This window comes from Peromyscus maniculatus, chromosome 2, assembly GCF_049852395.1.
Source record: "Peromyscus maniculatus bairdii isolate BWxNUB_F1_BW_parent chromosome 2, HU_Pman_BW_mat_3.1, whole genome shotgun sequence".
Taxonomy (NCBI): Eukaryota; Metazoa; Chordata; class Mammalia; order Rodentia; family Cricetidae; genus Peromyscus; species Peromyscus maniculatus.
In genome coordinates this window covers 139838484-139852457 of record NC_134853.1, presented here as the reverse complement: position 1 = coordinate 139852457, position 13974 = coordinate 139838484, and the positions used below count along the sequence as shown (strand labels likewise).

Below are 13974 nucleotides of genomic sequence, written 5' to 3'. Positions count from 1 at the left end.
TTCCAGGGGAGATGGTAAGACAGTGGAAAGCATGTCATGAGCAGAAAGCCAACCCCCAAACCAGGAGACCTGGTTCTACGTCTGGCTCCTTCCTTTTACAAGGCAAGGAGTCTGTCTTCTCAGAGGACCTGCTCGCTTGTGTAAAGACAGGGGGAATACCAAATGAGAAGATGAATCTGAGGAACTGTTGTTTTGTTTTCGTTCAGAGTTACAGCAGCAACCTTGAGCTCTCTGCTGTACAGCAGAGTCAGCTCATGTTTCCAGCCATGTGCCATGGCTGAGGAGCATGCTGCCTGCTTCTTGGAGCTAACGAATGTCAGGAAAATGCCAACAGCAGTGTAGGAAGAGTGCTGGGGACCTCCAGAGTTCTACAGACCAGGAGTCTCTTCCTTTCCACACTGCCAAGGATGTCACTTAGGCCTAGATTCTGAGTTGTGGGATCTGAAAGCCTGGACTGGTGATGTCTGCAACTAGGTATGGCCATTAGATCTTGTCCTAAGGAGGTGTACTAGGAAAATGAGGCATCATGCCTGCACTCTATGAGGCACTAGTGCTTGTAAGGCTGGTAAAATGGGGTCCTGGCTGCCTTTGGTAGGGCAAGGCCTGGACAAGACTACAACCCTTTCCAACTGTGCTCCTCAGAGTCCCAGGGTCCTTTATAGGGAAGCTCTGGGCCTCATCCCAGCATCAGTGAAAAGATCTCTTGCTTTAAATTCTGAACATTGGTATGTCATACAATCTTACTTTTGTGCAAAAATAATGTTTAACAATGAAGTTTTTTTTATGTCTTTCTAGCTGCCATCTAGTTTTTTGTTTGTGACAAAGTGATTCCATTTTCAAAATCCTGTCGCTCATAGAAATAACAACTGTGAAGTCTCACATAGATTTTCTCATAGGACCATCAGAGTTTTGGGTGGCTGATGTGTTAACTGAAGCATACTGTTCTGCAGACAAGCTTAAACATTAAATTACTAGGAATACCTCTTCTGAGAGGGCTAGGTTAATACCATTCCTTTTGTTTGTAATATTTACAACTTTATTACTTTTTAATCTACCTGTATTTTGTTGTCCTTCCCATTAAGCTCAGATGTCTCAAATCCCAGCACAGAGAAGGGGGAATTTCACCCCTAAACAAGAAGCTATTTGCAACTGATATTTTCTGGGAAAGGGAAAAATCAGTTTTCTCCAATGGAGTGTCTCTGCCCTGTGCCCAGTGGTTGGCTAACGCAAAACCACAAAGTGGACCCGGACTCCCATTTGTGTGTGTGCTTTTTGTCTTACTAGTTTTTTTCCCTGTCTTTGTTTGTTTATTTATTTGAGAGAATGGGTGTATGAAGTTGGGGGGGGGCAGGGATGTGGGGAGGATCTGGGAGAAGTTGGGAAAGAATATGATAAAATATATATAAAAATTTAAAGATAAATTAGAAAATTTAAAGACTAGAAGTCTCCTGAGGACTGAGACAATCTCTTGTACCATTTGCACTATCAGCAGCCTAAGTGCTACATGAAATTTGATAGCTCTTCTGGAAGAAAGAGCAGCAGAGGATATGGGATACGATCCAGAAAATGATATGCCATCAGCATGTACAAGGCCCACACTGTGTCTGTGTTCTGGGCTGGAGTGAGAACACTTACAGCTCTAGCTCCATGTTTTCTTAGTTCCCCAGCAAGGAAAGCTTGGCTCTAAGCCTGGAACCCCGGAACCTTGAAAGCGTAATATTCTCTATGCTTAGTGGTTATCTGACCTCTGCTTGATAAAGACCCTAATGAATGGTTGTTCTCTTGGGGGATTTTTGGCAATCATTTTATTGAGAGGTCTGATGGATAAAATGCCCTCCTTTTAAAGCTAGAATCTGTCTTTTTACAAATCCTTCCCATGTTCTACTCTCTGCACGCCAAAAGAACAACTCTGAGTCCTTCCTGTCTTCCCAGACTGCCCTGGGGTACGTGTTGCCTGTGACTTTTCTCCATACCCCTTCCTCACCCTATCCCTTCTCCCCCGGGAGTGCCTGTAGAGCAGCTCTGCAGTAAGAGCCACAGAGGAGCTGCCTCTTACTGAGGGTACGAGCCCAGGACAAGGCCTCACCTCTGCCCACTGACATTCCCCGAGCAGCAGCACAACGGCACAGCCATTCTCCAGCGTCACAACAGAGAAGTTCATCTACATTCACCCATATGGTTAGAGACTTTCCATCTCTGTCTTAACAGATGAGCAAGCTGACGCCCAGGACAAAGGGCAGTGGAGATGGATGAATGATCATGCCAGAGACGGAACGCAAGTTTGAGTCCTGGAACAATGGCATGGTTTCCCCTAGCAGGTGATAGCCAGGAAACTCAAAATGGCACATCTAGGAGTTAATGCTAGGCAGATTTCAATTACAGCTAATGTAAATATCCACAGCAAGTAGCTGAAAACATTTCCTGCCTCATATTACCAATTTCTTAGGGAGACCGCAGGAGCTCCATACTGTAGCTTCCACGAGCCTGGTACCTGACTCAGAGCACATGCTGTCCTGTAGAAGGGGCTCTGCTCTTATGCTGCCTGGTCCAGGAATCCTCTCATCACTTTCTTTCACTTTATTCTTTGCTTATCACAAGTGGCTGGGCTGGAGCATCTCTGCTCCATGCTCTTAACCACATGCCTCTTCCCTCTGAGCTTTCAGAGTACAGGGCTCCAGTCTGTCTTACCTCTGTCTCCCAAAACCCAGTATAGATTCTGGCAAACAGTGAGAATTTAATGACCTAAATTTGATGACCTAAAGCCAAAATGCCTGGATTGGCTCCTTGTGCCATGCAGTCAGAGAAGACAGAAAGAGTAGAGAATAGCTCTACATAAAGGAAGCTTAAGAGTCAGGACAATGAAATGTACCAAATGATCTTTTATTTGATCTTAAATTAGAGAAAACAAAACAACAAAAAAACAGCTATAAAGGATGATATTGAGACAACTTGGGAAATTCTGATCTGGGTGGTATAGTAGCCCAGCATTATTTTATTTACATGAAATTTATTGAACACAAAAACCTTGTCCTTCTTGCCGCCCTTCCACCCTTCTTCTCACCCACTCTCCTTCCTTCCCCCTCCTCTTTCTCTTTCTGACAGAGTTTCACTGTGTAGCCCAGGCTACCCTTTAACTTGTGAACCTCTTGCCTCAAATTCCTGAGGGCTGGGATTACAGTTATATGCCTATGTTTTGTGATCTTAAAGAAAATTTGCTGTTGTGTACTAAATAAATAAAAGCTATGCATACATATTATATATATATCTGCAAACAGAGAGCAGAGCAAACGCTGCATAAAGCTAAAAGTAACTCTTGGGGAAGGACACAGTTTACTTTTGTTGTTGTTGTTGTTGTTGCAATTTTTCTATAGGTTTGAAAGTTTCCAAAATAAAGCAGTGAAAAAAGCAATAGTCTCAATTTAGGTAAAGAAGCTTTAAGGGATGTGGACTTTTGATGCCCATCTGTTACATTGGAAGTGCACGGTCAGCTGGGCAACCATCATAGAGAGGGCAGTGTGGTGGTAAGGCAGGGAGTGGGGAACGGGCTCCAGTAAGCAGTCAGTGCAGAGGAGACTCATGGATGCCACATCAGCAGCAGTGTGTGACTATGCAGATGGGCAGGAATGGCAAAAAACAGGTTCAAAGAAAAAGCAAAAGAAAGCTGTGATACTCATGGAGTTTTCTGCAGAGAGGAGATAAGTAATCAGAAAAATATAGGTGCTGATGAGGTGTCAGAGGCAGAGCAAAGGGTCAGTAGACAGCAGGCAGGTAGGGAAGACAAGCTACAGAGCAGAGAGGAGTCAGAAGTCCAGACAAGGCCCTGGCTTGTCTGGGCAAAGTTAAAACTCAGCTTCTGAGAAGCAAACGGAAGCCAGGATGAAGCAGACAGTATGCTGAAAACTTCCATGAGAAACTGAGCTGGGTGAGCAGAGGAGGATCAGAGGTGGTGTGGTCTGTCTGGAAATGGGGTAGAGAAAGGACACAGCCAACAGCTGAAAACGACACCCCTGTTCTTTGTCTTTTCTTTTAGCTGCTGAGGCAGGAAAGAAGAGGCTGGGTAGAGTTTGCTTCTTTTATCTGGCATTGAATTAGAGAGATACAAACCTGAACACAAGTCCCAGGAAAGGCTGTGCCATGTGCCAATCTCCAAACACTTTCATGACTGGAAGCCCATCACGGGCATGTCCCCAGCAGCCTCTGAATGCTGCTGCCAATGTACTTTCCTAGTTCCTGAAGGGCAGCACTCTACTTAAGAATTCTGAGTTTCTTTCTGTTTCTTTGAGCAGCGGCCCTACTGACATGCCACTCCTTGTCATACACCTCTTTCAGACTTCCAGTTAGGCCTTTCCTTAGGGAAACAGAGCCCGGGGCTCCTGAAGGACAATGGCTGAGAGTATTGAACACTCTGTCTTTGTACCAACTTCATCCTATCCAGTACAACATTATACCTCAGGGCTCTTCTTACAGGTTCTGATGTTGAACAAAACAATCCAGAGCAGATAGTGTAAGAAGTTCCCTCTGAGGAAAAGAACCAGCTGAGGAGCATGGTGCAGCTTAGAGACCAGAGGTCTGGTTTGCTTGCTGGCATATGAGGAATTTAGGTATCTTTTCAGCCCAATCACATCAGCAATTCTCACTTGGTTGCAGAGGTATAGAGGGTCAGAAGAGGAGAGTGGGTGTGTACTCACTTCCCTGAGCACATTCTCCACAAGTGACACTTTAGTCAGAGCCATTCCATTAAGAGTTTGACGACAAGACAACAGGGAAGGGAGTGTGGGAATGAGACTCACGTTCTCATCCCAGGGCACCTCTCAGACTCCTGCACCCCACAGCAAGCACAACAGTCGCTACCTCCTCTCTGCTCAGGACACCATCGCCAGGTCTCTTTTAAAGACCAATTCCTCCCTCTTAACAGCAACCTACCTCTCTATGTTTGGGACCAAGCTTTCCTGCCTCCCTGGATTCTGCGTCCTGTCCTCCAGAGCAGAGATGCCGAGCGCCACTCACTCTTCAAACTCTCTTGGAAGTGCTTAGTCACCCACCCAGCCACGTGGCATCCGCTTTCTCATTGTGGGTCTGGTATGTGAACTAAAAAAGTTCTTTTCCAGCCTAGTTGGAAACAGCAGGAACTTGCACTGACTTGTTAGACTGGCAATGCTAGAAGAGTTAGGGCCACGTGCCAAAGAAAAGAACGGATAGCCAATCAACATGGAGCAACTTTCTCAACCTCTAGCCTAAGAGTAAACCTTGGTGCTGGCAAAGGAGAGCTCTTTGAGGCCTTTGGTGCCAGATTTACCCTGGGAGATGTGCTGGGACTTCATGGGCTCCACACGACATGTGTGGAGAAATCATAGGGCAACTTCTAGAGTCAGGGGTCCAGAGGAATGAGAAATTCTAGAGTGACAACAAAATCCTGAAGAGTTAAGACGACAAAAGACCAAAGCCCTAGATATGACCCAGATGTGGAAGGGTAAAGAGCAGAAAACCAGAACTCTCGACAGTGGCTGCTGGAATTGCAGGCCCTCATGAGGGCTGCCCCCAGCCCCTTGCAGATGCTGCTGGCTGCCCAGTTCCCTTGCAGCCCAGGTCCCATCCCAGCTCCTACCTGGTAGGTACCTGTCGTGGCTGTGGCTGTACTCTGTGGCAGTGAGTGGTAAGTGAGTCTGTGTAAAGGGCTGGTTGCCAAACAGATTGTCGCTGCGAAGGTTGTGGCAGAGCTTCTCCAGGAATCGGAGGACATAGGTGATGCTGTTGACTGCTGGGAGGTTGAGGGTGTGTTGTTCCCGGTCAAACATGGCTGTGGAGTTAAGTAAAGAAAACAAGTCAGTTGTGCAGTGCCGTGTGGTGCTGGCCAGAGAAGCCCAGCTAGCTCACTGCTTGTCTTGGGATTGGCTAGTTACACAGAGGCAGTGCCCGGGCTGCTTGTCTGTCTGTCTGTCTTCTTCCTGCTGCTCTCCCTTGCTCAAGGGCTTAGATTTTTGCTTCTAACTCCCAAGGGTGTGCAACCATGGGAGTGGCCAGGCCAAGTCTGTTGTACCCTCAGGGCTCTGGAATGATTTCACTCAACCTGTGAAACAACTACGAACATAATGCTATCAGCTTCATCACCTGGCTGGGCTTCCTTCAGGAAATGTGTTCACCTAGGGCGCTGTTTTCACAAGTAAACTGCCCAAGAACAGGTAAGCTGTATAGAAGGAAATACTGCCGTTGGTAGCAAGGGCTTAGGTTAACAATTTCCAACCCATACAAGGATACTAGATCTGGGCAACATTTGGAAATGTCTCATGTCTGTTTTTATTTTATGTCCTATCTAGTTCTATCAAAATATTGGCATAATTTTTAAAAAGCAAAAAGGCTCATGTAATTGTCTTTGAGAGAAGTGAGAAAATGGAGATCTGGGGAGATAACTCCCTCTTAGAAAAGTTTTGAAGAGAAGAACTCTAGGCAGGTAGAGGCAAGGGCAACTCCAGACACTAAGGAAGGCTCAGACCCTGCAGACTGCTGCAAGGGAGAGGCTAGAGAGTGGTCTGGCCTCAGAAGGACAGACTTACTGCATCAGCAGTTCCCATTCTCCATGCAGCCAGTTACTGCCTAGACGGGGCTCTCTGACGTCTCTGTTTGCCTCCATAGACTAGATTTCCCTTTCCACCAGTGCAGACCTGAGCCTGTCCTCTTGTTTCCCCTTTTCCTGGACAGTGTGTGGCAGAAACCTCTGACCCAGAGTAAAAGGTCAACAGGTGTTTGCTAAAAGAATTGTTTGGCTACTTGTGTTCCCCGTCAGCTGGTTTCCTGAAGCTAACTACGCCAGTTTACTAAGGAGGATAGGGAGAAGGCTGTAAGGCAGCATTACTATTGTAAGGACTGGAAGGCTGCAGGACAAGCCTCTGTAAGCTTGGTGGGTAAAAATAAGATTTCGGACTTAAGAAAAGTGAAACAGAAACAAGGCACAGCAGGAAAGTATTTTCAGTTACAGCAAAAAGTACCACACCGTTAAAAGCTCATTGTCCTCTGCCCTGGGTTCAGCTCCCTTGTATGGGTCCTAGAAACCCAGAAGCTAAGGAAGTAGAGGAATAGGAGGAAGTCAGAAGTTCCCTGAAGCCATTTGGGGAAATTCTCTTGTGGCAACAACATAACCCCTATGTATCCTTCCTCTGGAATGGTTTTAAGCCACACACTCATATATTCTGTGGGGACAGGAGAGGACATTCAAAGGCTGTGTTAGGCAGTCTGTTTGGTTATTCTTGGCAGAGATGTATGGCACATACCATATATGGCACATGGTTCAGAAGCGCCTAGAGCTGGAAGTGAGAACTCTTTAGGAATGGGATACTTTTGCATTCTCCAGAATTGGTAACTATGAACTCGGAATTAGGATGTCTCATTAGAATGAAGGCCTGCCCCTCTGGCTAGGAAGTCAAACCAGCTTGAAAGTGGTTACCTGAGATGACCTCACCGCCATGGCCCTGTTTGAGGAAGCTGAAGACAGTTTTCTGGTGATAAGCACAGTCAATGCAAGCCTGGACAGCCTGCTGCAACACCACAGAGGCACGGGCTGGCCCGAAATGGTCAGGAAGTCGTTGGATCTTCTTCTTATCCAAGTGGGGGCCTGTGCTGCCGCTCTTGTTCAAGTAGATACAAACTATAGGAAACAAAGAAGCCAAGAACCTTATGGTGTGCCTGGCAGAGAGAAGTCAGAGTGCAGCTCTCTTCCATCTGCTAAACTCTGGACTTGGCTCCACTGCAGTCCCCACAGCTGCACCACAAAACACAGTGGTGGTACAGGGGGCTTGGAAAATCCCATGCCTAGTTGCCACCAGCCCAAGGTCTCTGGGGACACAGCCTATTAGGAGAAAAACCCAGAACGGAAATCAAGGCACAGAACTTGTGTTGTTTTCTGGGCCCTGAAAAGAAAATGTAAACTCTGTTCTTTCCTAGATCTCTCTAAGGTGAGTCAGATAACAAGTGAAGAAACAGCCAATAGCACTGTGGGAACCAGACAGCAGACTGGAGAAGTAGCCACTGACATAGCAGACCCCAAGAAGCTTTGTGTCCTGAAGCAGGAAGGAGACTGACTTGAAGACACCTAATTGGCAGAATAAAGGTGTCTATAAGGGTCAATCTAGGAAAAGGAGGATCAGTTTAGGTCTCTTAAGAATAGGGAGCAGGGGACTATGGAGATGTTCAGTGGATCCAGCTGTACAAGCTTGAGGACTGGAGTTAGGCCCACAAGAACCCATGTAAACACTAGGTAAGCATGGGGACCACCTATACTCCAAACACTTGCAAGGCAGAGTACAGACAGGAGCCTGCTGGAGCTAGCTACATCCACTATCCCATGTTGGTGAGCTTTGAGTTCAACTGAGAGACCCTGCCTCAGTGAACAAGGTAGAAAGAGATCCAGACTATTGGCCTCTATACGCGTACACACACACACACACACACACACACACACACACACACACACACACACACACAAACACACATACTACACAAATATACATGAAAAAAAAAAAAAAGGGCCAGGCGGTGGTGGCACACGCCTTTGATACCAGCACTCATGAGGCAGAGCCAGGTGGATCTCTGTGAGTTCGAGGCCAGCCTGGTCTACAAAGTGAGTTCTAGGAAAGGCGCAAAGCTACACAGAGAAACCCTGTCTCGAAAAACCAAAAACCAAACCAAACCAAAACAACAACAACAACAACAAAAAACCAGGACATGGTGGTGAACACCTGTAATTCCAGCACTTAAGATTCTGAGGTGAGATTCTGAGTTCAAATTTAAGAAAAACAAACAGCAATAACAAAAAGCAAAAAGTAAAAAAAGAAGCTGGGCGGTGGTGGTGCACACCTTTGATCCCAGCACTTGGGAGGCTGAGGCAGGTGGATCTCTGTGAGTTTGAGGCCAGCCTGGTCTACAGAGGGAGATCCAGGACAGTCATGGATATACAAGAGGAACCCTGTCTTAAAACAAAACAATGCTCCCCCCCCCATGAAAGAAAAAGAAAAAAAAGGGAGGATTTTCATGTTTGGTGTATTGCCCTAGTACTGAAATTGCTAAAAATGGAGGAACTCAGAGACAAGACACTTACAAATGTTCATAGTAGTTTATTTTCAATAATCTCAAATTGAAATTAGCGCAAGTGTCCATCAGCAGGAGAATGACCACACAAACTAGGGTGTGTTCATTTAATGGAATACCACTTGGCAGAAAGAAAACCTTGACCTATGGATAGGCACAAAAACATAAGTGCCTTTCAAAAAAAATTTTTTTGAGTGAAAGAAACCAGATACAAGAGTACATACAGACAGCATGGCTAATTTATATTAAATTCAAGATCTATAAAATCTAACTCATGATAAAAAGATTTCAATCACAGTGGAGACAGAGACTGACGGCAAGGAGCCTGATGGAACTTCTGGGGTGACAAAAGTGTCCTGTGTTTTGATCACAGGGGACAAAGTAGTTACACAGGTGCTGACATTCATTAAAATTCAGCAAATTGGCCGGGTGGTGGTGGCACATGCTTTTAATCCCAGCACTTGGGAGGAAGAGGCAGGTAGATCTGAATTCAAGGCCAGCGTGGTCTACATAGTGAGTTCCAGGACAGCCAAGGCTACACAAAGAAACCCTGTCTCAAAAAATGCAAAAAATAAAATAAAATTCAGCAAATTGTATATGAGTGTACAATATATTTGCAACTAAGATTTGTACATCTAATGGATGTAAGTCTTATATGATTCTTCTAATGGTGATTTTCAAATTAATTTTACATGAGTCATATGGTGAAACACCAAAGGGCAACCCTCAACCTTTAGAAGACTGCCAGTTTTAGAACATGGCTCTGAAAGTCTTCAATGCCTATCATTGTTCTCTGTCACACTTGACCAACAGACAGCAGTAGGCATGACACTGTGCCAGTTTCTGGGCCTAGAATTAAGAAACCAGCAGCTTCTACTTCTTGTTTCTTGGTGTATTTACTCTTGGATCGCAACTATTTATTATGTGTAAGAAAACAAACCATCTTGAGGAGAGGTTCATGTGGAGAAACAGGCAGAACCAATATGCCAGTCATGTGGGAAAGTGGATCCCCAAACCTAGTCAGTTCCACTCCCGATCTGGCACTGTATGCAATATATGAGCTGTCTTCACAGTCTGCCCTCAGTGTTTCAAACTATCAAGTTTTGTAGTTGTTTGTCATATAACAAAAGCTTATCAGAATAGATTCTGATACAAGATGCTTCAGTAACAAATGCCAAACACATGACATTGGCTTTGGAACAGAGGGAGGGGGGCAGAAAGCAGCACAAACGAAGTCCCAGTGGGGACTCAAGTCCTGAGGTAGTGATTATTTTTTCTTTAGTGCTGGGGATCAAATCCAGAGCCTCAGCCAGCAAGTGCTCTACCACTGAGCTGCATTCCCAGCCCTTTAAGAGTTTTAATGAAGCCTCAAGTTGCCCAGAAGGCTCTCCGTCAAGAGTTTAGGAAAGTGAAGACAATATAACTGAAGATGAAGGATGGGGCACATGTGCTAGGAAGGGACTGGAAGTTTGATAGGATTGTTGCCCATAATAGCATAAAACAGAAAGTGTACTTGAGCTCAATGAAATAGCTAACATATTTAAACCCATCAAAGTGCTACCTGCCTTCTTGCTGCTTATGATAAAATGTTAAGATGAGAGATAAAATCCTTTATTGAGAAGTAAAAAAGAAGGTGGCACATATCTTAAATCCTAGTATTTATAACAGAGGCAGGTGGATCTCTGAGTCTGGGACCAGTCTGGGTCTACGTCGTGAGTACCAGGCCAGGCAGGGCTACATAGTGAAACCCTGTCTTCTCAAAAAACTAAAAAAGAATCAGAAGAATGTCTAAGAATATGCTTTATGAATTTCTTTCAGACCAAAGATTTCCACAGGAATTTGCTAAGGGAAACCCTTGCAGACTTTTTTTCTTTATACAACAAGATTAATTTTTTTCCTCTTTAAAACTATTAACCCCCTCTTCCACAAATCTCTCCCATGTTCCCCTCCTTCCCTTCCCTCTCAAATTCATGGCCTCTTTTCTTTACTAAAATTCTCCAGGGTGCTTTGAGCTGCAGCTGCAGAGGAAGCAAACCCCGATTCTACTCAGAGAAACCCCTCAAACGGTTAAGATAGTCATTTTGTTAGAGAGATGGCCGACAGGAACTTAGAAGGTTCAGAGACAGTACAAAATGGAAAACATCTGTTCCTCTGCCCCTACGCCTTCTTTTTTAAAAAATCTTCTCTCGGGGCTGGAGAGATGGCTCAGAGGTTAAGAGCACTGCTTCTTCTTCCAAAGGTCCCGAGTTCAATTCCCAGCAACCACATGGTGCCTCACAACCATCTATAATGAGATCTGGTGCCCTCTTCTGGCCTGCAGGGATATGTGCAGACAGAATACTGTATGCTTAATAAATAAATAAGTAAAAAAAAAAAAAAAAAAAAAAAAAAAATCTTCTCTCATATATTACATTCCAACCACAGTTTCCCCTTCCTCCTCTCCTCCCAGCTCCACCTCCCCTCTGCCCCAGATTTATTCCTCCACTGTTTCCCTTCAGAAAAGGACAGGCCTCCCAGGAATATCAACCAAACATGGCATATCAAGTTGCAATAAGACTAGGTGTCTAACTACAGTCCCAGAGGACCTGACACACTCTTCTGGTCTCTATAGGTAACACATATGCATGTAATACACAGATACATACTTGCAGGCAAAATAGACATATACATAATATATACATACACACATATACATATATGCACACACACACACACACACACACACACACACACACACACACACACATCCCGCCTTCACTTCTTAATCTCTTTGTACTCCCAACCTTTCTTAGGCAAGGAGAAAAGAGAAGACTAGGTAGTCTCATGGCAAAGGACAAATAGAACTACAAAATGTCTAGGAAGCAGCACTGGACCTAACTAAGGAATTGGCTCATGTGCTCATATGAATTCCAGAATGTCTGCAATTAGTGACTGCTGCACACTATAAAGTCATCCTAACCCTGGCCCACAGCCACGTGTTTGCTATGTGACTCTTTAGTTCACGGGTCTTCTGATGGAGAGGAACAACATCCAAGTCCTGTGGCTGAGAAATGTCATAGAAGAGGACTTGTGCACCTGCACCTCGTTCAGAGGATGAGATAGATGGTGGACCTGTTGCCTCATGTTGTAAGGAGATGAGACTTTTGATGAAGAGTCCTGTGAGGGAACAATTAACTTCTCAAGTAAGAAAAGTGTAAATAATTTATATATAGAGGGTTGTCTGAAGTAGTTTTAAAATATAGCTCATGATTCTTTAACCCGCCTCCACTAAGAGGTGAGGTCTGATTAGGGATTCCTTATTCTTGAATTTAGGTTCTGTGGCTAATTGATTAATAGAATATAGTTGAAATGATGCTAAGTTTGGGGCTTTGGCATTAGGGTCTTTCTAACCATAGTCTATTGAGTTGTCTGGGAAGAGGCATCTCAATTGAGAAAATGCTTCCATACGATCGGCCTACGGGCAAGTCTGCAGAGCATTTTCTTGATTGGTGATTGATGTGGTAGGGCCCAGCCCACTGTGGGTAGTGCTAACCCTGGGCAGGTGGTCCTGGATGGTATAAGAAAGTAGGCTGAGTAAGTCATGAGGAGCAAGCCACTACGCAGATTGCTATATGGCTTCTGCTTCAGTCCTTGCCTCTAAGTTGCTGCCCTGAGTTCCTTTGAGGGTGGACAGTGATGTGAAATTGCAAACCTTTCCTTACCAAGTTTCTTCTTTCCTTCTTTCTTTCTTTCTTTCTTTCTTTCTTTCTTTCTTTCTTTCTTTCTTTCTTTCTTTCTTTCTTTCTTTCTTTCTTTCTTTCTTTCTCTCTTTCTCTCTCTCTCTCTCTCTCTCTCTCTCTCTCTCTCTCTCTCTCTCTCTCTCTTTCTTCTTTTTTTTTTTGAGACAGGGTTTCTCTGTGTAGCTTTGAAGCCTGTCCTGTCCTGGAACTTGCTCTGTAGACCAGGCTGGCCTCAAACTCAGAGATCTGCCTGCCTCTGCCTCCCCAGTACTAGGATTAAAGGCATATGCCACCACTGCCTGGCTCTACCAAGTTTCTTTTGATCATGCTGTTTTTTTTTTGTTGTTTTACTATTATTTTTGAGACAGGGTTTCTATGTATAGCCCAGGCTGTCCTGGAACACGCTTTGGAGACCAGGCTGGCCTCAAACTCAGAGATCTGCTTGCCTCTGCCTCCCAAGTGCTGGAATTAAAGGTGTCCACCATTACTACTGGGCTTGGTCATGCCATTTTATCACAGCAATAGAAAACTGTAAGTTAGGATGATCAAAGAATCAGTCAACTCTCTAGACATAAAGAGTTGAAGCTCAACTTGGACAATAATGAAAGATTGTCTCAAAACAAAACAAAACAACCATGGTGTTAGGGATTTAGCTCAGTGGTAGAGTGTTTGCTTAGCAAGTACAAGGACTGAGTTTGGTCCTCAGCTCTGGAAAAAGAAAATCAAAACAAAAACAAACAATCCCCCATCAATAAAACCAAAACAATAAATATTAAAAGAATTCAGGTGGAAAAACCATCTTACTTATAGGATAATATCTCAGAAATCATGCAAACATAGAGAAAATATAATGAAATATCTAAATTATTGAGAGAAGCCCCCACCAACTTAGACTTCTGAACCCCATAAAATCTAAAGTCAATAATACAAGTTTACACCCAAAGAAACTCAAAAAAGAGGAAATTAAGCTCAGACTAAGCAGAAGAGAATAAAGATTAGAGGAGATCCACAACTCCTCTTGTAGCATGAATCTTAGAGAGTCTTATTAATAAAAACAAATCCGGGCCAGGTATTGGGGCGAACACTCAAAGATCAGAGGACAGAACAAGCCACAGCTAACCTCAACCTGGCCAACTTCTCAGCTGGTCTTGTTTCCTCAGACTGGAAGCTTCTATGT

General features: G+C 44.5%; 1 protein-coding gene across 12 annotated transcripts in view; it reads right to left on the bottom strand.

The window, feature by feature from the left end:
• Scmh1 (Scm polycomb group protein homolog 1) overlaps window positions 1–13974 on the bottom strand; it is a 167104-nt gene that overhangs the window by 9274 nt on the left and 143856 nt on the right. For all 12 annotated transcript variants that reach the window (XM_076564961.1, XM_076564958.1, XM_076564960.1 and 9 more), the window contains 2 exons: window positions 7439–7639; window positions 5606–5797 (listed from right to left, as the gene is read on the bottom strand). In XM_076564961.1, the coding sequence (XP_076421076.1) occupies window positions 5606–5797; window positions 7439–7639 (393 nt within the window). The remainder of the gene's footprint in view (window positions 1–5605; window positions 5798–7438; window positions 7640–13974) is intronic.